This window comes from Panthera uncia, chromosome D1 (genome assembly GCF_023721935.1).
Source record: "Panthera uncia isolate 11264 chromosome D1, Puncia_PCG_1.0, whole genome shotgun sequence".
Classification (NCBI taxonomy): Eukaryota; Metazoa; Chordata; class Mammalia; order Carnivora; family Felidae; genus Panthera; species Panthera uncia.
This window is the reverse complement of record NC_064808.1, coordinates 104513513-104537709: the sequence shown is the minus strand read 5'-3', so window position 1 is coordinate 104537709 and position 24197 is coordinate 104513513. Positions and strand designations below refer to the sequence as shown.

Below are 24197 nucleotides of genomic sequence, written 5' to 3'. Positions count from 1 at the left end.
ACATATACAGCGCTCTACCCACTATGGCATCTGGTACCCTATGTGTCTTAACGTCAAACAAAATGAAAAACGTAATGGATTTTCCACTTTTGTTTTTTGGTTGATTGATTGCATAAAACTAATAGTTCTTTATTTTCTGACAGCTTATCTCTACAATTGCTATGGATCACCCCCATCATACCTTGTTTATTATATTGGCTTTAGCAAATGCAAACAAAGATGAATTTTTGACCAAACCAGAGGCGGCAAGAAGGAGTAGAATAAGTAAAAATGCACCTAAACAAAGCTCTCAGCTTGATGAGGTATTTGGATTAAACATACATACCTTTTTGAATTATAGTATTCATTTTTTCCCAGAATGTTCTCTTCTTAATTCTCAGGGATTCTAAGAAGGTGTGTTGTTCATACTCAGTTTGTAAATCCTTTGTTATCATGCCACCTAAAAATGGTTCAAAATTCCTGAATATTCTCAAAGCATAGGACATACCAATACTTTTTTTCCCTCACATCATTGAGCAAAGAAAAAACATTTCAAGGCACACCTAAGTCATTTACTGTTGATAGTATTATACCTTAGGTGTATTGCATTCACAAGGTGACTGTTTTGTTCATTTCTGGGGGGATGCGAGTCCTTCCAGTGCTTAGATCAGTCCATTAACTTTGGTGGTTCTTTTTGTTATAACTCTGAAAAGTGCCAGTGTCAGGTATTCCTTTGTGTAATGTTTTTTTTGCTTGTTTTTTTACTAACAGGATCGAACCGAGGCTGCAAACAGAATAATATGTACTATCAGAAGTAGGAGACCTCATATGGTCAGAAGTGTAGAGGCACTTTGTGATGCTTACATCATATTAGCAAACTTAGATGCCACTCAGTGGAGGACGCAGAGAAGTATGTGTTGGGAAGAAAGAGTGTTGTTTTCTTGCTGTTTTTCTCTGTAGGGATATATTAATTATAGAGCTTAATATGTAATCTCTTTTATACACATAACAGTAATTATAGACATGAAGGTCTTTATGATTACGATTCACATGTGATCCACAGCTTAAGTTTTACCCAGTGACTTCAACATCCCCTTGTCACTTCTCATTTAATATCTTATATCTATCTGATGATAGATGACTGCGCTGAGTTAATTGGTTTCTCTGGGTAATATTCTGGTGCAAATACTTGTCGCAGAGAATTCATTGTGTAGAGACCAGTGCGTTAAAATAACTGACAATTTTCAGGGTCGAAAGTTCTTAAAATGATGTCAGTTACTCACTGTGCTCTGGTACTTAAGAGTGAGAAGGCCTCACCATTTCCTCCACAGGTGTTAGAATATGTGGCACATATATAATCCCTCGTTCTTCTTGCCGTGTCTCTTCCAGTAATCAGAAGCTGCTATAACATTTGGTTATGTGCATACACTCGAAAGTCTCTCTCCGCATTCTTGGACAATTATATTCCCTTTTCCGTTCAGGACTGTCTCTTCATATTTACATTTTTGCTACTTTAAAATAAGAACGAGACTTTTCTGGTATTTGTGTAAGCAAACAAAGAGTATTGATTGTCACATCCTTTGGTTACATTTGATAGTGATGTGGCAGGAGTACATTAATCTGTGTGCTGTGCAAACTTGTGGAATTATCTTAAGGTGCTCAGCCTGGACCCTCAGCTGGGATGGGACCTAATCCCTAGCGCCAGGTTACCTGCAAATTCGTGTGTCAGCCATGCTCTTCTCTGAGCTACGTTGTGTCGCAAGCCCTGGCTCTTGATTCCTCAGTCAGGGCCTGAGCCGCAGGTTGGGGTCTGTGGCGTCTGCTGACCTCTCCTGCTTTCCCTTCCGAGCTGTTGGTCAGGGTACAGGTGTTCACCAGAACCTCTTTATTTTAAATACAGAAGGCATAAATATCCCAGCAGACCAGCCAATTACTAAACTGAAGAATTTAGAAGATGTTGTTGTCCCAACTATGGAAATTAAGGTAATTTACTATTAGCTGTTTTGATTTTTTTTATTGAACTAAATTCACATTTCTCTTGATTAGGCTAAACCATTTGAAACAGACTTTCTTTTTTTTTTTTTTTTTTTTTTTTGCCAAAATTAGCACTTTTCATTTGTTTCACCATACAGTTTCTTTATACATTCCGTTGACCCAGCTCTTAAAATACTTAAAGGACTCTCCTGCTTTCTTTTCTTTTGCCTTCAGTTTTGTACCTCCCATCTTCCCTGTAGGGAAGGTCTGTAGACGGTTACCTTCATTGGCCAAAATAAGGAAAGGTTCCCGTGCTTATGCCAAGACTAATTTTTAACTTGGCAATAAAGTCCCTAAATACTTTATATTTTAAAAATTCTGGATGTGTTAGAATGTAGTGACCGTGAAGTGTTACGGTATTAAGTAACACGGTACAGGTTATGGTAGTAACTGTAATATATGTGATACTCCTAGCTATGTTGTAGTGATCTTTATTGCTAGAAAGACCATGTTGGCAGGGATACATGTAGTAATAATAAAGGTTATAGTTTAGTGATAGACTCCTAACTCTAGAGAACAGACTGGTGGTCACCAGAGGGGAGGCCGGTGGGGGGTATGGATGAAATAGGTCATGGAGATAAAGGCCGCACTTGCTGTGATGAGCACCAGGCGACGTGTGCAAGGGCAGAATCACTGTATTGTACACCTGAAGCTAACACCAGAATTTAAATAAAAACTTCAAAAAAATTTTTTTTAATGAAAGAAAAATCATTTTGAGTACATTCTTGGTATACGTAGTTACTTGATTTGAAATGTAGCTCCGTCATCTGGACTAATAGTACCTTTCCAACTACAATAGCAAAGGTAGTTAGCTGAGTATTTCCAGAAAATGCCAGATTTAGCAGTTACCACCCTGGAAACCACTCTCCACACTTTTCTAAAATTTACCTTCCTATCTTGTTGTGATAAATTTCACTATTTCTCAGATGACTGAACATAGACACAGTCACTGGTCAGACCTGAAAGCAGCTTTTTGGCTACCCTTTCCAACACTGTGTGCCCCTCTTTTAGTGAGAGGTACTTAGGGGAGGTAACTTGTGTGAGTTTATAAACCTTTTCCATGTTGAATTTTGGTTCTTTCATTTATTATATTTTGTAATTAAAAAACATTTTAAGTTTATTTTGACAGAGTACAAGTGGGGGAGGGGCAGAGAGAGAGGGAGAGAGAGAATCCCAAGCAGGCTCCGTACTGTCAGCACAGAGCCCCACGCCGGGCTTGAGCTCACAAACCAGGAGATCATGACCTGAGCTGCAATCAGTAGTCAGTTGCCCAAACTGAGCCACCCAGGCACCCCATGTTTCTTTCATTTAAACAGGAAGTAAATTATCACTCTAGCTCTTAACCCGTAGCATGTTGTCATTCATTCCTGTGTTTCATGTTAAAATTGTTGTTTATAGGGGCACTGGGTGGCTCAGTCAGTTAAGGATCCAACTCTTAATTTCTGCTCAGGTCATGATCTCACAGTTCGTGGGTTATCGAGCCCCATGCCTGGGCTCCACGCTGAGCATGGAGTCTGCTGGGATTCTCTCTCTCTCTCTCTCTCTCTCTCTCTCTCTCTCTGCCCCTCTTGCACTCATGCACTCTCACTAAATAAACAAACTTTAACAAAAGAGTAAAAAATAAAAAAGAGTAAAATTGTCATTTATAATTCGTCTTTAAACGCCCATAATATACCTGACCTGTTTATCACATTTATACTTTTATCAGGTGGATCCTACTGGAGAATATGGAAATCTGGTGACTATACAGTCATTTAAAGCAGAATTTCATTTAGCAGGAGGTTTAAATTTACCTAAAATAATCGATTGTTTGGGCTCTGATGGAAAGGAAAGGAGACAGCTTGTCAAGGTGAGACTCCCCTCGAGTGGTGTGGTCCTTACAGGCTTAGTGAGAAAAGTCACAGCACAACTTCCTGCTTGGGTCTTTATTTTTCTTCTCAAAAATTACAAGTGAGGAATAAAAAAAAAAAAAAAAAAAAAAAATTTACAAGTGAGGAAAACTTACAAAATATAAATTACATCATTGTCTAGAAGCAGATTGCTTCTCCTAATTTTTTTGTGTCTCTGGAAGGCCATCATTATAAAAGTTGATTGAAATAAAAGAATGCCTTTAACATGCACAGTATGATGAGGTTAACAGCTTGCTTATTCTGGAAAATCTGTTTGGTGATTGTTGCTTATTTTCTTGAATAGTTCAAGTTGAGGGCTCTTGCTTCCCTATCCTGAGACTGGCACTGTGCCAGCTGCTATTAACTGTATGAGGAAGGGGACAGCCTTCCTCCCTGACTCTGCTCCCAAGTCCTGGGGGCCTTGCTGGGAAGGAGTAGAGAGAACAGTGCTGTGCCTCCAGTGGAGGAACAGAGGGGTTCCAGTTAGCCTGGCTACAGACGCAGCTGAGGGAAGCTTTTTCCTGAAGCGGTCTGCCTACCCAGTGTTAGAGCTAATTCTAAATGAAAGAGTAGCGATAGGTCTTAATTATTTTAAGAGACTGTGAGGAGTACAGATGCCCAGATTGATTTGGGGTTTTTTAAAAATTTTTTCAGGGTTTACTTAGTTTTGAGAGACAGAGTGCAAGCAGGGGAGGGGTGGAGAGGGAGACACAGAATCCAAAACACGCTCCAGGCTCCGAGCTGTCAGCACAGAGCCCGATGCAGGGCTCGAACCCACAATCTGTGAGGTCATGACCTGAGCTGAAGTTGGATGCTTAACCGGCTGAGCTACCCAGGCGCTCTGCCCGGATTGATTTCTGAGAGCCCTGTCACTGTCCTGATGTGACCCTCTGTATGGTCCTGTAATAAAGAAAATGGACTGAGCCTCATTATTTGCGTTTGATGTCCTGAAGGGCCGTGATGACCTGAGACAAGACGCCGTCATGCAGCAGGTGTTCCAGATGTGTAACACGTTGCTGCAGAGAAACACCGAGACCAGGAAGAGGAAATTGACTATCTGTACATACAAGGTAAGTACCTCAGGCCTCTGCTCCTTCATCAAGAGCATAGGAAAGAAGCCATTATTCAGACTCGGGGCCGGCCAGTGTTTTCTGGGAGAGTAAACATGTTAGAGTCTGTGTGCCACATAAGGTCTCTGCAGCCTGGTCCCGGGCAGCGTCCACACTGGACGGCGGCTCTGCAGTCCCAGGCCTTCCCCCTTTGGCCGTCTCCTCTGCTTCTCCTCCCCTGCTTGGTCTGTGATGAGGGTCTGTGTCAGGTCACATACAGCACTTGGAAGGCCTGGCTCCTGACCAGATCAGGGAGTCATGTCGAGGTCTAAGAGATACTGGATTAATATCTCCACCCCCAACGCCCAAGCCAAACACAACTGCTTTTCCTCAGCTCAGCAGGACCTTCACCCCGGTCCTCCGTCCACATCCCGGAGGTGCAGTTTCCTTTTTACTTTTAATACTGCTAAAAATTTCAAACATATAGAAAAGTAGATAGGATACTGTAATGAATTCCCTTGTACCATCACCCAGTGATCAGTAGTGGTCAACTCCCGGATAATTTTGTTTCATTTCTTCTTCCACCCATTCCCTCCTCTCTGATGATTATATTTTGAAGCAAAATGTCATATCATTTCATCTGTAAACGTTTATTTCAATGTGTAGTTAGATGTCTCTTTAAAAAGGAAAAGAGAACCACAGTAGTGTCATCCTAGGAGAGTGAGCAGTAATTTCCAAATACCACCAAATATTCAGCCTATTAACCCCGCCCATGTCTCATATCTAACATCTGTTCCATCAGCACTTCCTTACCCGTCCGCTTTCATTCGACCCACTTTTTCCACGTCTGGCAGTCTGCCCTGCACTCACATCTCTTCAATGGCGTCTGGCTAAGCCCCTACTTCTGGCCTCGGCCCCGCAAAGCTAGTTTTCTCACAACCGCCAGAACGATCTGTTTAAAGAGTCCAAGGCTGAATCAGTATGTCCGTTTCCTGCTCGGAACTCCAGATGCCTTCACATTGTCCCTGAAGGAAAGGGATTTGCCTCTCCTGCTCCCTTTCCACCTTTATCTGCCCCTCTCCCACCCTCATCCCTCTTCTTCCTCGTGATGGCGGCACCTCCCCTGGGCCCACCTGGTCTTCCCGCTCTCTCTTGTTCACATGCACCGGTTTTGTTTGAGCTCAGGGCTTCCCTGTTCCCCTCTGCCTGGAATGCTCTTCCCTCGGCTCATGCCTCCCTCCCTCATGTCATTCAGGTTCTCTCCCGTCACCTTCTCGTGGAGTCCTTCTCTGACCAGATGTCTCTTACTCGCTACTTTCAGTGCCTGTTTCATTCTTTTGTCCTTGTTCTCTGGCATCATTACGTGTCTGTGAGCGCGTATGTTCCATCGCCAGCGTGAAGCTGTTGGACAGCATGGTCCTCGTCTACCTCGCGCGCCACTCTCCTGCACGTGGGCACCAGTGAGCACAGAACAGACCCTCAACACACGTAGTAAATTAAAGACACAAACCGTAAAACAGTACAGTGCAGCCTATTTGAGCACATTCAAGTAAGAACTTTATAGAATCAAATATTCTATGAAGACAAGTGGCCAACTGAGAAAAATGACTTTAAGGATATTATAATAACAAAGAATTGTTGTAATATTAATAACAAGGGATTTATATACAGAACATATAAACAGCTCTTACAAACCAGTTATAAAAAGACTAACATGTCTGTAGGAAAACCGGTAAAGAATACAGACAAGTCACAAGAGGAAAATACTTGAGTGACCAATAAGCCTGCCAAATTTTACTCAGCCTTACTGGGAATCTGAAAATACAAATTGAAACCACAGTGAGCTACCATTTTACCTGTCTCAGATTGGCACAGTTTATTTATTTATTTATTTTTTAAGTTTGTTTTTGACAGCAAGCGTGGGTTGGGGAGGGGCAGAGAGAGAGGGAGACACAGAATCCGAAGCAGGCAGCAGACTCTGAGCTGTCAGCACAGAGCCCGACGTGGGGCTTGAACTCACAAACCGTGAGATCGTGACCCGGGCCCAGGCTGGATACTTAACCAACTGAGCCACCCGGGTGCCCCACATTAGCACAATTAAAATAAAAGTCTTAACAGTACTTTGTGTCGGGAAGGTCGTGGAATGAACTCTACTTCTGGGTATATAAATTGGCATAAGCACTCTGGGTAGTTATTTGGCAGTCTCTGGTTAACTAAATTAAGATGCACATCCCCTGTGACCCACGTATTGGATTCCCAGGTATGCGCGTACCCGGGAGACACTGAGATACTGTCACCAACCAGTACACTAGGGCATTGTAGCAACACTTCACGGGAATCTGGACAGAATGTAATCTTAATTAACATGCAGATTGCAGCAAGTGGATAATTATGGTGTACTTCTGCAGTGTATGTTTGTTAAACGATTTAGTTATGTGTACTCACACAACTAATGGTAAAATAGTGTTGAGTGAGAAAAAAACAAATTGCAGGCCCATTCACCGAGTATAATACTCCTTTACTTAAAGCTTACAACTATTTATGCATGTATTGCTTTGAAACAAAAATATAGCAGAAAATACATGAACACGATAAAGTTACTGGTGGCAGACGGCATGGGACCAGTGAGGGGTTCAAAGGGAGCTTCCTCTCTTGCAGCACATAGGAGAAAATCTTTAGATTTGAGAAACCTGATTAGTGGGTAAAGGGATGTTTATATCATTTTCTGTACTTTACGTATCTCTATATGTGTCATAATTTCTAATCTTTGCAGTAAAATTGCTCATTTCATGTTCAGGAATAGATTTCCTCTTGGTGTAGCTAACAAGACTACAAAGCAAGAATATATGTACTTCTAATGATCAAAGTATTAAGATTTATATTCAGTATTTTTCAAAGTGACATTCTTTAAATTTGTTTGCTATTAAGTAGAAGGAAAGCAGGCAGCTCCCTGCTAAATGGAGCAAACCGTTGCATCACAGACGATGCAGGAAAGTATAGTTAGCAGGACCGGCCTCAGCGAATCCTGGAGCTTGAGAGAGGAGCAGGCCCTCAGGAGTCCACGCGGTGGGCTGGAAAATCGTGTTCTTGGAGTCTAAGTTTATTTTCCTCCAAGGAGTTTTGTCTCCTTTGGACAGGGAAATAGCGGTCCCACCTGAAGAGCTGCTTCGTGCGGACTCTGAGAGTTGAGTGACCGCCGCGTGCCCGGCGATACCTTTGCATAATCAAAATGTATCTAATCTGGGACTCAGGTGGTTCCGCTTTCTCAGCGAAGTGGAGTTCTCGAATGGTGCACGGGAACCGTCCCTATCGGTGAATTTCTTGTTAACAACGAGAATGGCGCTCATAAGCGATACAGGCCGAAGGATTTCAGCGCCCTTCAGTGCCAAAAGAAAATGATGGTGAGTGACACCCAGAAGTACGAATTATTGCAAGATTATTTAATAGCTTATTAAAGCTGGCAGTTACCGAATGTTACTGAGTACAGAATATTTTAATTTCATCGGGTAATGATACTAAGGTTAATGACACGAAGTAAGAGAAAGTGGGCTCACCGGAATGGAAGTTTGTGTGAGTGAAAAATGAAAAGTTGTTCAACTATATAAAGTGTCAGCCTTGGTCTGATGAGAGATTTCACATTCAGTGGAATGCTAATTTGCTTCCAGTTTGGGGTGAGCTGATTCAAGCGCTGACTAAAGCCAAAAACAGGTTATGAAGTAATTTTTATATGAAACCGATAGACCTTTAAAGACACGTGCCACAAGACGCCATCTGGCCTGACGGTCATTCAGCCAGTCAGCAACATTCACTGAATGCCCCCTGTCTCCCAGCAACTGTGCTGACACGTCACAGACGTTAGGACTAATCATCATCGTATTTCTCCCATTTTAAAACGAGAGGAAGTTCAGAAATGTAACCTGCCCGCGGTCAGTGAGCAGTAAATGGTGGAGCAAGGATGTGACTCTTGTCTGTCCAGCTCTAAAGTCCTTTGCTTTTCCTTCATTGTGCTGTTCTATAGAGATGGGAGGTGTGTGATAGAGCTCTACGGGCGCTGTCACGGAAGGCTGTCCAGGGCGCCGCGCAGGGCGGGAGGTGGGCAGCTCTACCTGAGACAGGGGTGGGGTCAAATTCTGGAGGGCTTCATGGCGGAGTGGCCTTTGAGCTGAGATTACTGCCCGAGCTGGTGTTCTAAGCAGAAGGAGCACGCGGTCAAAGGGCAAGAGGGGGCACGGAGAGGCAGTTAGAGACTGCTTAGGCCTCGTCTTTGAGGAGGAGGTGTACGTGAGACTTGCAGCAATAGTTGTCAGAAAATGGAAGGTTCCTTCGTGAAATGCCGGGAAATTTGCACATTATCCTGTGGGCAGTAGAGAACCCTCGAGAAGGTGCTGGTACCACATTTGCATTTTAGAGAAACGACTCTGGCAGCACCGTGGGCTACATTTTTGAGAAGCTGACGAGAAGCATGACACAGGGGTCCTGATTAAGACTAATAACAGGAGGAACGGAGAATGGGGGAACATACCAGAAACAGTAAGGAGGCAGAACTGATGGGATTTGGTTGCTGACTAGAAGTGGTTTGGGGAAGAGAGTCATTAGAGGCACCCGGTTTTCTGGTGAGGGGGTGGAAGGAGAGAGGAAGTGGCTGAGGTTTGCCGAGGCGGAGACGGGGAAGAGGTTTGGGTTTGGAAGTGCTCCCCGCGCACGTGTTGAGTGAGCCGCTGGAGAAGCACATCGAGCTGGAGCTTAATAAAGACACGGGGCCAGAGACGCAGGTTCGGTTCGTCAGCATGGAGCGGCGAGTTGGGCCCAATGAACCAGATAAGCTTTGCTTCAGGGAAGGACGAAGCGCCGTCAGAAGGTCTCGGAGGACACATCCGAAACACGTGAGCTGCTTGGCCGTCCATCAGTGACGCTTCCGTTCTTCTTCCTGTTTCCTCTTGACCCTGGTGCCGTGAGGCTAGAGCTGCCTCTGGCTTTTTTGTGTATATGTCCACATAGATTTTAGCACTGAATTAAGAGAAGAACAGCCACTGTTGGTGTCCCCCGAGATTGACACGCGAACCCTAAAGGGATTCTGACGTGGAATTGTTTCCCTGAGCAGACTGGCAGCTGCCGGTGGCGGAGGTGATGCCTCGTTCACCTCTTGGTCGCCTCTGCGTCTGTCGTACTAGGTTCTATCGAGAAACTCCGAGTAGGTGTTGAAAGTAGTTGAACACAGCGTTGAGAAAGTTTTATGTTGGGTCTTTCAAAAGGATGTACAAAAGAAGTCTTTCGAAGAGAAATATAAAACCTTCACGGATATCTGCCAAAATTTTCAACCGGTTTTCCGTTACTTCTGCATGGAAAAATTCTTGGACCCGGCTGTTTGGTTCGAGAAGCGACTGGCTTACACGCGCAGCGTGGCTACTTCTTCTATCGGTAAGCTTCTCACACACTTGGGCAGATGCAGCACTTGTGCTTTCTGAGCTCCAGGGGGGCGGCCGTGGTGGTGGCTGTCAGCTGGGCGATTCCCATCGTGAGATCTCGTTTCTTGTTCATCCTGACTCTCAGCTTCTGAGTGCAGCTCCTGCGAGCTTTTGCCCAGAAGGCTTCCTCTCCTCTAAGGAAGAGAGACCAGGCTGGTCATTCCTCTTTGTTGCATAGTGCATATGGTGTATTTTCCCTTCCCTCGATACACTGTTTTCTCACATTTTCTTTGGAAAATCATAAAACCCATAATAACTATATTTAACTTGTCTCCTTTAATTATTGTTGTTGTTCTGTACAGAATCTCTAATATCACGCAGTAATTGAATCTGCTTAATAGAATTTTATTTTTGCATTAGAAATCATGGTATATATTTAAATATGCAACAATGCATATTTTGGCTTTGTTTTTTGTTTTTTTTTTTTTTTAATTGGTAAGAGATTGGAATAGCTAGATAGGGCAATTAACAAAATCCTAAACTATGAAAACTCATGTTGAACACCAGAGATTTCTTAATCTATTGATTTTAAAGTAATAAAGACCATTCCTCCATCACTTAGGTACCACACTCCAGGAGGGCAGGGCATGTACGTTTTGAAAAAGTTCTAGGTAATACAAAACCCTCTTCTTTTCCACACTGAGAATCTCTAATCTGATTGAGCTAATTTAGTTTATAAACAAGAAAGTAGAGCCAGTTAATGTGGCTACACATACAAGCCTCCTGACTCCCTCTTCACTGCTTCTGCAGTACCGCACGGTGTTTTTTATTGGATTAAAAGCATTCGTGCATGCCATCATCTATGTTAAAAACAGAAATGCAGTTTTCCCTGGATAGATATCTGATGAAATGAATTAATGATTAATTTGTGTGAAATGTAATTCATCACAGGGGAGAAAGTTTCACTGAGGAATGAAGAATTTACCCATAGGCTTCTCACTTTAAAAGTATACTGAGTAAAATATTCGAATGCATATAATACTGCTTTGACCTTGCCACATAATGGGTCTCGACTTTAACCACACTAATTTTGGAAGTATGTACTAATATTTTTAGATGTATGCTTATTTGTAAAGGGAAAGCTTTTTTTTTTTTTTTAAGCACATCATCTAGGATTTGTAAAATGTAGTATAAATGAAAATAGCTGGCAAGACTTGACTTAAAACACAAAGTGGCAAGTTATATACATATCTGCCTTTAGGCTAAATGTTCTACACTAAAAAGTCATGCGGTGGTGGTATTAGTTGACATTGTGGCTAAATGTGTTCTAGAAATAGATACCAGTGATCTCAGGTTGTTGTTTTTTCTCCCAGTCGGTTACATACTTGGACTTGGTGATAGACACGTACAGAACATCTTGATAAATGAGCAGTCCGCAGAGCTTGTACACATAGATTTAGGTAAGTGGCGAAAGATGAGAAATGCATCTTTATTCTGTTTAACAAATACGGTGTCTTAAGAAATGATGTCTGCCCCCAGCTTATTACAGGGGAGAAGGAGATAGATACACCACAGCAGGAGATGTTTCAGATAGCAGCAGCATGTGCAGGAGGGACTGGCTGACTGCTGGCGTAACGGGTGGTTCTTCTAGAACAGGACGTTTAAGGCAGGTCTTAGAGTGAGCGAGCAAGGATCATCCGGACAGGAGAGAGAGCAAATACGGAGGGGTGAAGAATGAAGACGAGTTTGTGGGAATGGTGAGACACGAAATATGGCCGAGTGAAGGCCGCATGTCGCTGAGCAGCTGCAGAGGTAGACAAGGGAAAAGAAAAGATTTCACTTAGTGTGGAATTTAAGATTTGTAAAAGGGTGTAGTCTTAGGAAATTACAAATTCTGTAGTAGCCACGTAAGTGGTTTGCCAAGAGAGAGTAAGGCTGATTTCCATTAGAATAGAGGAGATCAAGGGTATTATATGGTTTTCCCCAGAATGCATTTATTACGAAAGAGTAGTGATTGCTGGAAGCACAGGGTGGGCGGGTGGGCGGTGATAGGCCGTGGGAGGATGTGGGTGGCTATAAAAGGGCCAGTACGAGGGATCCTTGTGGTGATCGAAATACTCTGTGTCTTGATTCGATCAATGTCAGTATCCTGGTTGTGATACTGTACTATATAGTTTTGTAAGCTGTTCCATTGGGGGAAAGTGGATAAAAGGTATATGAGAAATTTTGTATTTTGTGTATTGTATCTTACAACTGAATATGAATCTATAGCTGTCTCAGAATAAAAACTTTAGGGGTGCCTGGGTGGCTCAGTCGGTTAAGCGTCTGACTTCAGCTCAGGTCAGGATCTAATAGTCTGTGAGTTCGAGCCCTGTGTCGGGCTCTGTGCTGACAGCTCAGAGCCTGGAGCCTGCTTCAGGTTCTGTGTTTCCCTCTCTCTCTGCCCCTCCCCAGCTCGCACACTCTCTCTCTCTCAAAAATAAATAAAACATTAAAAAATTAAAAAAAAAAAAAAAGTTGTACACTTAACCGATTGAGCCACCCAGGTCCCCCTGTGTATATTTAAATAAAGAAATATAAATTAAGATTACATACATAGTATGTTTTGCATTTTAAATCTTATCCATCATTATTTCATTTAAAAAAAAAATCACTGTTTAATCTGGAGCTTCTCTAATGTCTAGGGTAGTTACACTTTTTCAACCTGAGGTGCACCTCCTAGGCAAGCAGAGCAGAAAAAGAATAAACCACTGTGGGTCCTGGTGCTCTGGATTGTCGGTGACAGATTATTTGGGGAATATGCACAGCTCACGTGCCACACGGGAGGAGGGAAGCTCCTAACGCTGCTGTACTGTTGACTTTAGGAGTCGCTTTTGAACAGGGTAAAATCCTGCCTACTCCTGAGACGGTTCCTTTCAGACTCACCAGAGATATTGTGGATGGGATGGGCATTACTGGTGTTGAAGGGGTCTTCAGAAGGTGTGTATTTATTTCTTTTTCTCCCCAGTTGTATTAAACAATAACTGACATCCATCACTGTAGAAGTCTAAGGCACATGGCATGATGGTTTGATTTATATATATATATATATATATATATATTATATAGAATGATCAGAATGATCACAGCAGTTTCGGCTAACATCCATCATCCCATACCAATACTATAAAAAGCGAAGAAGAACAGAAAAAGACAAAGTTTGTGATGACTCTTAAGATTCCCTCTCCTAACAACTTCCTTACGTATCACACAGCTGTGTTCGAGGGAGAACCAGAGTGTTAACTGGTGTCCTCCTGTCGTACTTGCCGTGTCCAGTACTTGTCTCCTACCTGGGAGTTTGTACCTTTCGCCACCTTCCTCCCCGTCCCCTCCCCCACCTACCACCTCTGGTGACCACCGGCCTGTTTTTTGGGTTTTTTTGAGAGAAACAGAATTTTACTTATAATCCCTTAACATTAAACATAATCGGGGTTTTTTTTTTTAAGTTTTTATTTAATTCTAGTTTTGGTGTCAAAATTATTTGGATGATTGATTTCTGTAGATTATAGAATTCACTGCTAAATTATGTTCCAGTGCTTTATTGGTAGAAAGGAGAAACCCGAGATAGAGTTTTCCCTTCCTTCTGACCATCCGGGACCTCACCTCACAGGACATATTAACCTCCTTCCTAGCCCCCTCTGGAAGCAGTTGCCTCCACCTTTAATGCCCCTGTCCCAGCGAACTCTCTTGTTATTGCCCAGAACTCCGTTGGGCGCTCATTGTCGGGCCTATAACCTGTGCTGAAGGAGTGTCTGATGTACCAGTTCCTGCTGAGAGCACGTCGCAGTTCCCCATAGTTTTCCCAGCATTGGGCCGTGTACTCCGTTTTTAAAAGAGTAGATTCTAGTTAAAATGAGCTAAAAATTACCACAATAATCAAGGACAGAGAAATGTTTCATAGTAGTACTGTGTTATCCTTATAATGCTTAGCTTACGTTCACCTACATACTTCTGTTCCTTTCAAAAACATTTACTGAAAACAGTCTGCCCAGTACTCTGCTCTTTGAGATACTAATTTGGGAATTATTAACAAGAATAGTCTCAGCACGGTATACGTGAATGTACATAGATGAAGGTATGTTGGAAACAGTGTTGTGTAACAAAATCCCTATTTATGACGTGTTTGTAGATGCTGTGAGAAAACCATGGAGGTTATGAGAAGCTCTCAGGAAACCCTGTTGACCATCGTGGAGGTAAGGCGGATTATAAGGGAATCTCTGTTGAGAGACTGTGGGTCTTGTTAGAAGGTGACTGGTTTGAGGGTCGGTGCTTCATTTTCATGTGGTGGGAAGCTGCCGGGCAGCAGGAGGGGGGTGGGCGCATAAATCAGTAAGTCATGGTTTAGAAACGCCTCCAGTCCTCTCAAATTTCTGGGCATTTTACAGCAGTATAAGTAATCTCTAGTCTTCGATTCATAAATCAGCACTTTGATGTCGTAGGTCTCTCCTGTGGCATTACTTGCTTTCAGAATGGTTTCCGTTGGAGTTTTAAGAGAAACCAGGAAGTCGTATCTCCTTTTCCCTGCCCGGGTTCAGAACCATTGAGTCACTGACTCATGTTGATCAGGCAGAAAGGGAAGGAAGGAAAGCAGATTTGCAGGGCCTGTGACACCAGCTCTACCCAGGACGAAATTGGGTACCTGGAGCAGGCACTCACCACGCTGGCGAGAAGGCTGTGTGGAGCAGGAGGTAGTAGGGTCTCCTCCACAAGGCACCGTGGGGGCCGGAGCACAGGCGAGTCTCCCTCCCGTAGAGTCTTCGGCTTTTATTCCGTTACCCGGTGGTGCCGGACCGGCTGTGCTCTAGGATCACCTGCACTCCTTTTAAAAAAATGTTGAGGCTGACCATACGCAAACCATACTTCTGGGGACAGGGCAGGAACATTTGTGGTTTTTCAGAGCTATCAACCTGTACTGGGTCGAGGCCGGGGATGCCGCTGAGCTTCCTTCAGTGCACAGGACACCCCCACAACAAAGCGTTCAGCCCGATCGTGTCAGGAATGCCGAGATTGAGAAACCCTGTTCTAGCTTAATCAGGCTGTGTCCCTTTATTGTGTTCCATTCGGATAGTAAGACTAAAGTCAGTTTTTGAAATACTCTGGTTCCTCCTTGATTTCGGAGTTGGCAACTGTGACTCCAGCAGAAGCCCTAGAGTTTGAAATAATTTATGTTTCTTCAACCCAAGAAGAACATACAGGCTTTTTATAATAGTAGAAGCCTCCATTTCTTTTGGTCGATTAATAAAATGTACCTCCCTATGGGTTCAAACTTAAGCAACCATCCACTTCAGATAGACTGCTATATGAAAATGTTATATATAAGCCTAATGGTCACCACAAATCAAAAAATACTAATATATGCAAAGAATAGAGAGAAAAGAATCCAATTATAATTACTAAAGAAAGTCAGCAAACCATGAAAGAGCAGGAGAAGAATCAGAGAAAAACCACAAAAACAACACAAAACAAATAACAAAATAGCAATAATTACATATCTGTCAGTAATTACTTTGAATATAAATGGACGAAATGCTCCAATCAAAAGACATAGGGTGACAGAGTAGATTTAAAAAAAAAAAAAAAAAGACCCATCTATATGTTGCCTACTAGAAGCTCATTTCAGACCTAAAGACAGACACAAGCAGACTGAAAGTGAGGGGGTGCAGAAACATTTATCACGCAAATGGATGTCAGGACAAAGCAGAAGTAGCAATGCTTCTATCGGACAAAATGGCCTCTGAAACAAAGACTGTAAGAACAGACCAAGAAGGACACCATATAATACTAAAGGGGACAGTCCAACAAGAAGATAACAATAATTGTAAGCATGCACATAACAGGGGAGCACCAAAATACGTAAAACGGTTAATGACAAACATAAAGGAACTAATCAACAGTAATACAATAACAGAAGGAGACTTTCAACATCCCATTCACACTGATTATCCAAACAGAAAATCAACAAGGAAGTAGTGGCTTTGAATGACCGACTGGACCAGATGGATTTAACCGATATATTCAAAAATTCCATCTGTTTTAGGATGGAATTACACATCCTCTTCAAGTGCACATGGGACATTCTCCAGAACAGATCATATATTAGGCCACAAAACAAGTCTCAAGAAATTAAAAAAGACTGAAGTCATACCATCCATCTTTTCTGGCCTAGGATACTAGAAGTCAATCCACCCACCCACCCCCAAATCTGGAAAGACCACAAATACATGGACATTAAGTAACTTAGGAATGAACGGGTCAACCAAGAGATCAAAGAAACAAAAGAAAACACAATGGTCCAAAATCTTTGGGATGCAGCAAAGGCAGTTCTAAGAGGGAAGTATATAGCAATACTCAAATACCTCAAAATCTCAAACAACCTAAATTTGCATCTGAAGGAGCTAGAAAAAAACAACAAACAAAACCTAAAACCAGCAGGGGAAAGGAAATAAAGATTAGAGCAGAAATAAATGATAATAGCAACTAAAAAAAACAAGAGAACAGATCAATGAAACCAGGATCTTTAAAAAGATCAATAAAATGAATAAACCTCTAGCCAGACTCATTAAAAAAAAAAAGGGGGGGGGGCTCAAACAAGATCACAAATGAAAGAGGAGAAATAACCAACACTACAGAAATACAAACAATTGGGGGCACCTGGGTGGCTGAGCTGGTTGAGCATCCGACTCTGTTTCAGCTCAGGTCTTGATCTCAGGGTTTTGAGCTGAAGCCCCACGTTGGGCTCAACGCTGCACATGAAGCCTACTTAAAAAAAAAAAAAAAAAAAGACAACAAATTATAAGAGAATTATTATGAAAAACTATTAAACAAATTAGACAACCTGGAAGAAATGGATAAATTCCCAGGAACATAACCTACCAAAACTGAAGCAGGAAGAAATTTAAAAATTGGACAGACTGATTACCGGCAATGAAATTGTTGGGATTTTTTGATTATCGACTCAAACAGAAGTCTAGTATCAGACAGCTTCACCGACAATTTCAACCAAACATTTAGAGTGTTAATTTAGGGGGCACCTGGGTGGCTCAGTCTGTTAAGTGTCCGACTTCAGCTCAGGTCATGATCTCGCGGTCCGTGAGTTCGAGCCCCGCGTCGGGCTCTGTGCTGACCGCTCAGAGCCTGGAGCCTGTTTCAGATTCTTTGTCTCCCTCTCTCTGACCCTCCCCCGTTCATGCTTTGTCTCTCTCTGTCTCAAAAATAAATAAACGTTAAAAAAAAAAAAAAAGTGTTAATTTAAAGAAGAGTTAATACCTATTCTGTTGAAACTATTCCAAAAAATAGAAGAGGAGGGAAAACTTCCAGATTCATTCAATGAGGCCAGAATCACCCTGATGAAGACACCATAAAAAGAACTACAGGCCAGTATCTCTGACAAACAGATGTAGATGTAGGTTCGGTATTCGCAAATCACTCAACATGATGCCTCACATCGATAAAAGACAAAAACCACATGATAATTTTAGTTGGCACAGAAAAAAGCATTTGACACGGTACAACATCCATTCATCATAAAAGCCCTCAATAAAGCAGGTGTAGAGGGAACATACCTCAACATAATAAAGGCCTTATGTGAAAAACCCACAGGAAACAACATATTTAGTAGTGAGAAACTGAGAGCTTTCCCCCTAATAAGATCAGGAACAAGATGAGGATGGCCCCTCTCACCACTTTTATTCGACACAGCAGAAGTCCTAGCCATGGCAGTCAGACAACAACAAGAAAGAAAAGACATTCACATTGGTAAGGAAGAAGTAAAACTCAGTATTTGCAGGTGACATGGTACCAAAAAAGATAATAACCCTAAAATACTCCTCCAGAAATGACTAGAACTGATCAATGAATTCAGTAAAGACACAGTATATAGAATCAATGTGCAGAAATCTGTTGCATTTCTATACACTAATAAGGAAGCAGCAGAAAGTGAAATTAAGAAAACAATCCCATTTATAATTGTATCAAAAATAATACACCTAGGAATTAACCTAACCAAAGAGGTGAAAGAGCTGTACTCTGGAAACTATAAAACACTGATGAAAGAAATGAAGATGACACAAGGAAAGAAGAAGACATTCCATGCTTATGTATGAGAACAGATACTGTTAAAATGTCTATATTGCCCAAGGCAATCTACACATTTAATAAATCACCAGCATTTTTCACAGAGCTAGAAGAAACAGTCCTAAAATTCGTATGGAACCACAAAAGACCCCAAATAGCCAAAGCAGTCTTAGAAAAGCAGAGCTGGGGGCATCACAATTCCAGGCTTGGAAGTTCCATTACAGAGTAGTAGTAATCAAAACAGTATGGTACTGGCACAACAGTAGACACATAGGTCAATGGAACAGAATAGAAAACCCAGACATAAATCCACAATTATATGGTAATTAATCTTTGACAAAGTCGGAAAGGATATAAAACGGGTAAAAGAATGTCTCTCCAACAAATGGTGTTGGGAAAACGGGACCCCTTTTCTTACACCATACACAAAACAAATTCAAAATGGGTTAAAAACCTGTGAGACCTGAAGCCATAAAAAAATCCTAGAAGAGAACACAGGCAGTAACTCCTTTGACAATGGCCATACCAACTTTTTTTCTAGATATGTCTCCTGAGGCAAGGAAAACAAATGTAAAAATAATAAACTGTTGGGACTTTGTCAAAGTAAAAGCTTCTGCAAAGTGAAGGAAACAATCAACAAAACTAAAAGGCAACCTACTAAATGGGAGAAGATGTTTGTAAATGACATATCTGATAAAGGGTTAGTATCTAAAATATATAAAGAGCTGATAAAACTCAATACCCAAAAACCAAATAATCCAATTAAAAAATGGACAGAAGACACGAATAGACATTTTCCCAAAGAAGACATCCAGATGGCTAACAGACACACGAGAAGATGCTCAACATCACTCATGATTAGGGAAATGCAAATCAGAACCCCAATAAAATATCACCTCTCCCCTGTCAGAATGGTAAAATCACCAGTAGATGTTGGCAAGGATGCAGAGAAAGGGGGAACCCTCTTGCACCTTTGGTGGGAATGCAAACTGGTACAGCCACTCTGGAAAACAGTATGGAGTTTCCTCAAAAAGTTAAAAATAGAGCCACCCTATGATCCAGTAATTGCACTACTGGGCATTTACCTTAAAAAACGCACTAATTCAAAGGGATACATGCGCCCCTATGTTTACAGCAGCATTATTTACAATAGCCAGATTATGGAAACAGCCCAAACATCCATCAGTAGATGAATGAATAAAGAAGTGATGTATATATACAGTGGAATATTACGTGGCTATAAAAAAATAAAATTTTGCCAATTGCAATAACATGGATGGAGCTAGAGTGTATATTCTAAGCAAAATTATTCAGAGAGAGACAAATACCATATGGAATTTAGGAAACAAATGAGCAAAGGGGGAAAAAAAACAGGCAAACCAAGAAATAGACTCTTAAGTATAGAGTCACTAGAGGGGAGGTGGTGGTCCCTCTGATGGTCACCAGAGGGGAGGTGAGTGGGTGGGGGAATGGGGAAGTACGTGATGGGGATTAATGAGAACCCTTGTGATGAGCAAAGGGTGATGTATACAAGTATTGAATTACTGTATCCTACACCTGAAACTAATATTACACTGTGTTTTAACTATACTGGAATTGTAAAAAATGTACCTCCCTTGTGTGGGTGAATCTGGTTTGGATGCCTCAGCTTAGAGCATGTCAATGCCCAACTTAATGTCACACAGGAATCCTCGAACTTGCAGACAAACCACATATATTCAGGGTCGGTGCCCCTATGGTTTTTAATGGCTCTGGGGGTTGCTTAAAACAGTGGAAAGCATGAAATGGATGAGCCAATTTTGGTACTGCTGAATCAGTACATGTCTTGGAATTGAACATGTAACGCTAAAGGCAATTTATAGTCGCAGCCCACAGAACTGAGAAAACATGAAGCAGCAAAAAAATGGTACAGTTCTGTAGTCATCATCCCTGGAAATGAGTTTGCACATATTAAGACCTATGCGGTAAGCATTTTTGCTAAGGAGTATTAAAAAAAAAAAAAAAAAAAAGTCTGCTTATAAACAGCAGGGGCAGTTAGCTGTTCTACATTGCCAAGGTCAAAAATCTCTCATGACCTCATTTACTAAAATTTAAGACCTAAAGTCCCTTGCTCTGGCCATGCCAGTTGTTCTGGTTTTCAAATTCTACTACATACATCTGTCTCCACACTGCACTAGACCTTCGGTTTTGAGGAGTTTTCAATAAAGTATACCCTTTCTTTTCTCCAAATTTGAAACTTATGGAGAGAAAAGGAAAAAGCCTTAAGAATAAGGTAGAAATCAAAATGTTCGGGTTAGTACAGATAAAATCATTGGAGACATGGCTAGAGGTGAAGCCCAGACAGGCTGGCCGGTCCTGTCCAACTCCCACACCTGACCTCTGCCTGGGTCCAGCCCGAGGGGAGCTGGGGTGGGCAGAGCAGGTGCCCTCGCCCAGGACCATAGCAGTGAGGAGGAGAGAGGAGGAGGAGAGTGACTAGTCCTTATCTCTTGACTAGAGCAGTTTCCGGGTGGGGGGAGGTCGGCACCCCCACACAAGAAGAATGGTTTGGGGGGGTGAGAAGCCCGGAGCGTCGTGCTCGCATGGTCTCCTCCACAAGGAGGTGGGGGCTGCCTGCCACAGGCTGGCCCATTCCACCCCCCTCCATCCTCCCGCCTAGCATTTGACCTCCGTTACCTTTATCACGCGGGTTCTTCTGTGTCTAAATACACGTCCAGGCGCACATTGTTCTTCTCCCTGCCTAGGTCCTCCTGTACGATCCCCTCTTTGACTGGACCATGAATCCTTTGAAAGCTCTGTATTTACAGCAGAGGCCGGAGGACGACGCGGAGCTCCAGTCCACTCCCAGTGCGGACGACCAGGAGTGCAGACGCGGTCTCGGGTGAGCCCTGCTGTCGCCTGCTCAGACCCTCCTCTTCCCAAGGCCCTTTAACCCGCTCCGCCTCATGCAGCCTCTGTGTTTGTCCTTAGTGACATCGACCAGAGTTTGAACAAAGTGGCCGAACGCGTCCTGATGCGGCTCCAAGAGAAACTGAAAGGGGTGGAGGAGGGAACCGTGCTCAGCGTCGGGGGGCAGGTGAATCTGCTCATACAGCAGGCCATGGACCCCAAGAACCTCAGCCGGCTCTTCCCGGGATGGAAAGCGTGGGTGTGAGGCGGCATGTGCCTCGCCCTGCGGTTCAGCCCTTCGAAATGACATCGCGGCCTTCATTTTTAACGCAGCCGGCGTACTCGGAATAGGCGTTAATGTACAACCGAATGAACTGTGTACTGTGTCTTTAAAAAGTGTTTAGTACTTGCCTTGGTCACCAGAAGATGCCTCGACCGTCTCCACGAAAATCTCTTCTCTCACATTTTAGAAGTGTCGTTCATGCTGTACTTCTGGGCTGAGCGTGTATTTCTTCTTCCCGAGTACATACTTGTGTTGTTCGCAGTATAACCACTGACTTCTGCTTCAGCTTAAGGGCAGGAACATAACTGACAGTGAATTAAAGGAGATAAACTGCTAGGTTTGAGGTAGCTTTTAATTAAAACTTGTTTCTCAGGTATTATATATGAATAAGTTATCTGGTATTTATAAAAGGAAAAAAACGTTTACAATTGTAACCGTTTATATATCATAGTAAAGCTACAATAAAATTAAGCAATGTTGAGGGGCACCTGGGTGGCTCAGTTGGTTAAGCGTTGACTTCCGCTCAGGCTGTGATCTCACAGTTTGTGAGTTTGAGCTCAGTGTTGGGCTTTGTGCTGACAGCTCAGAGCATAGAGTTGGCTTCAGATTCTCTGTCTCCCTCTCTGCCCTTCGCCCATTTGCGTGCACGCTCTCTCTCTCTCTCTCTCTCAAAAATAAGTAAATTGAAAAAAATATAATCAACGTTAAAAGCAAATTAGTACTTAAGAAACATATTTGGGTTTTCAGTGGGAGATCACTCAGCGTTACTAGATTGTGAAGTTGTTACATTATGGAGAACAGATTTCAAAGACACGGTATCGTTTCTATTTTTAAAAATGTATACTGGCCCTTCTCATTCTATTCATCTTTGAAACCCTTCTGTGCTCTTTTCTCTTTCTCTGATGACTTGAATCCCTTTTCTAGTTTATGAATTCTCTTGTTAGCTATGCATAATCTTTTTAGACCATTCATCAGGTTTCTTTTTTCAAGAATAATTTTTCATTCTTAGCTCTGAATCATTCATCAGATCTGTTACTTGTTTTGTAACGTCCACTTGTTTTTAACTTTTCTTTTTCTGTCACTAAGCATTTCACACATCCCCATTTTATAGTGTAATAGCTCTACATTAATCACATTCCTGCGCTTGTGTCTGTTGAATCTCGTATGTGGCGGACTGTTGATTCGTGTGTCTTGTGATTTTGTAAGGTGAGCTTCAGCTGGGTTTTCTCTGTGGGAATCTTGAGTGACCAGGGTTAAGAACAGTTCCTTCCAGATTAGGTTTCTGGAGAACTCATCTTGAAATGATCATTTTGCATTTCAAATTACCAACTTAATCTTGACGTATCTTTGTCTTATACACTGCCTACATGAATAATTTGGTATATATAGGAAGTTTTATTACTGTAGTGAATCAAGGGAATGTAGTAAACTTACATCTTTATGAAAGCCTTGGAATCTTCATGGATGGAATAAGAGATTATGAGCTAGATGACAGTATAGGTAAATGAACTGTGGCTAATTCTTGCTAGTTGATGCATACAAAGAGCTTTGAATGACATTAATCTACGCTTCAGCCTCGAGGTGCCTTGAGGTATGCTGTAAGTTTTCTGTCCTGTTGCACATATTATTATAATGGCTTTGTCCAGTCTGCCAAATTTGCAGATAACAAATGTAGGAGGAAGAGTTAATTCACAGGTGGTAGAATTAAGCTTCTCAAAGATTCCGACAGGAACACTGCCTGGAAATGAATTTTTTGTTCATTTGTTGCATGCTGAGTACCGGAAATATATGCAGCATCTCTTGGAAGATTAGTGATTTTATCCCAGTTTACATCTGGAGAAAGTGAGGTTGAGAGAAAGTAAAAGTAACCTGTCCAAGACCGGAATATAGTACAGTGAAGGTACAAGTGTAAATGGACAGTCTCTAACTTTAGAAGCTTTCAAGTAAGAAGAATCTAGGCGTCACCAATTGCTCAATGAAAGCCAATAGAAAGGCTAATAGATTGTAGACTGAACACTCGTGTCTAGATTAAAGGAGAGAAAGCGCTGCCTCATTCTGTGGTCAGTCCTGCTCTCCTTACAGTATATACTTAAAATATATGCACTTAGAAATTCGGTATGAAGGAAATAGGAAAAGCTGTGGATTTCTTAGTTACAGTAGGCAATTCTTTAAAAAAGTAGAAAGCTAGTATACTGACTTGAAATCTAGAAATATATGCCACTTCAAGTATTTTAATTGCACTTTAATGAAATTATATATTTTCCGTAGATCGATTTTAGTACCATTGAATGTATTTCTTAAAGCCTGTTGCACTGTTCCCTGTTTTTGAATAAACTTTTCTAAAAGAAAATACATGCTAGGACTCATTTATTTTATTCAGTTGTTTGTCTTGTGTGCCAGGCATGGTGCTAGTTCCCGGGAGACAACGGTGAGCAAGAGGCGGGCACAGCGGACCCTTAAAGAGCCTGGGGTCTGGCGCAGACAGGCTGCTTGTACGCAGGTCAGCTGGGGAGCCAGCTACCCAGATCCGGCCCGGTGCCCTGCACTCAGTCCTTGC

General features: G+C 42.2%; 1 protein-coding gene across 1 annotated transcript in view; it reads left to right on the top strand.

Annotated features, from left to right (window-relative positions):
• The window catches only part of LOC125929775 (serine-protein kinase ATM-like), a 30935-nt gene extending 6945 nt beyond the window's left edge, over window positions 1-23990 (top strand). Inside the window, exons 8-19 of the mRNA XM_049641271.1 lie at window positions 144-302; window positions 751-889; window positions 1880-1962; window positions 3722-3862; window positions 4856-4972; window positions 8203-8352; window positions 10204-10369; window positions 11730-11816; window positions 13221-13335; window positions 14525-14588; window positions 21213-21349; window positions 21439-23990. Coding sequence (XP_049497228.1) covers window positions 144-302; window positions 751-889; window positions 1880-1962; window positions 3722-3862; window positions 4856-4972; window positions 8203-8352; window positions 10204-10369; window positions 11730-11816; window positions 13221-13335; window positions 14525-14588; window positions 21213-21349; window positions 21439-21622 — 1542 coding nt within the window. The 3' untranslated portion in view covers window positions 21623-23990. The remainder of the gene's footprint in view (window positions 1-143; window positions 303-750; window positions 890-1879; window positions 1963-3721; window positions 3863-4855; window positions 4973-8202; window positions 8353-10203; window positions 10370-11729; window positions 11817-13220; window positions 13336-14524; window positions 14589-21212; window positions 21350-21438) is intronic.
• The last annotated feature ends 207 nt before the right edge of the window (window positions 23991-24197 follow it).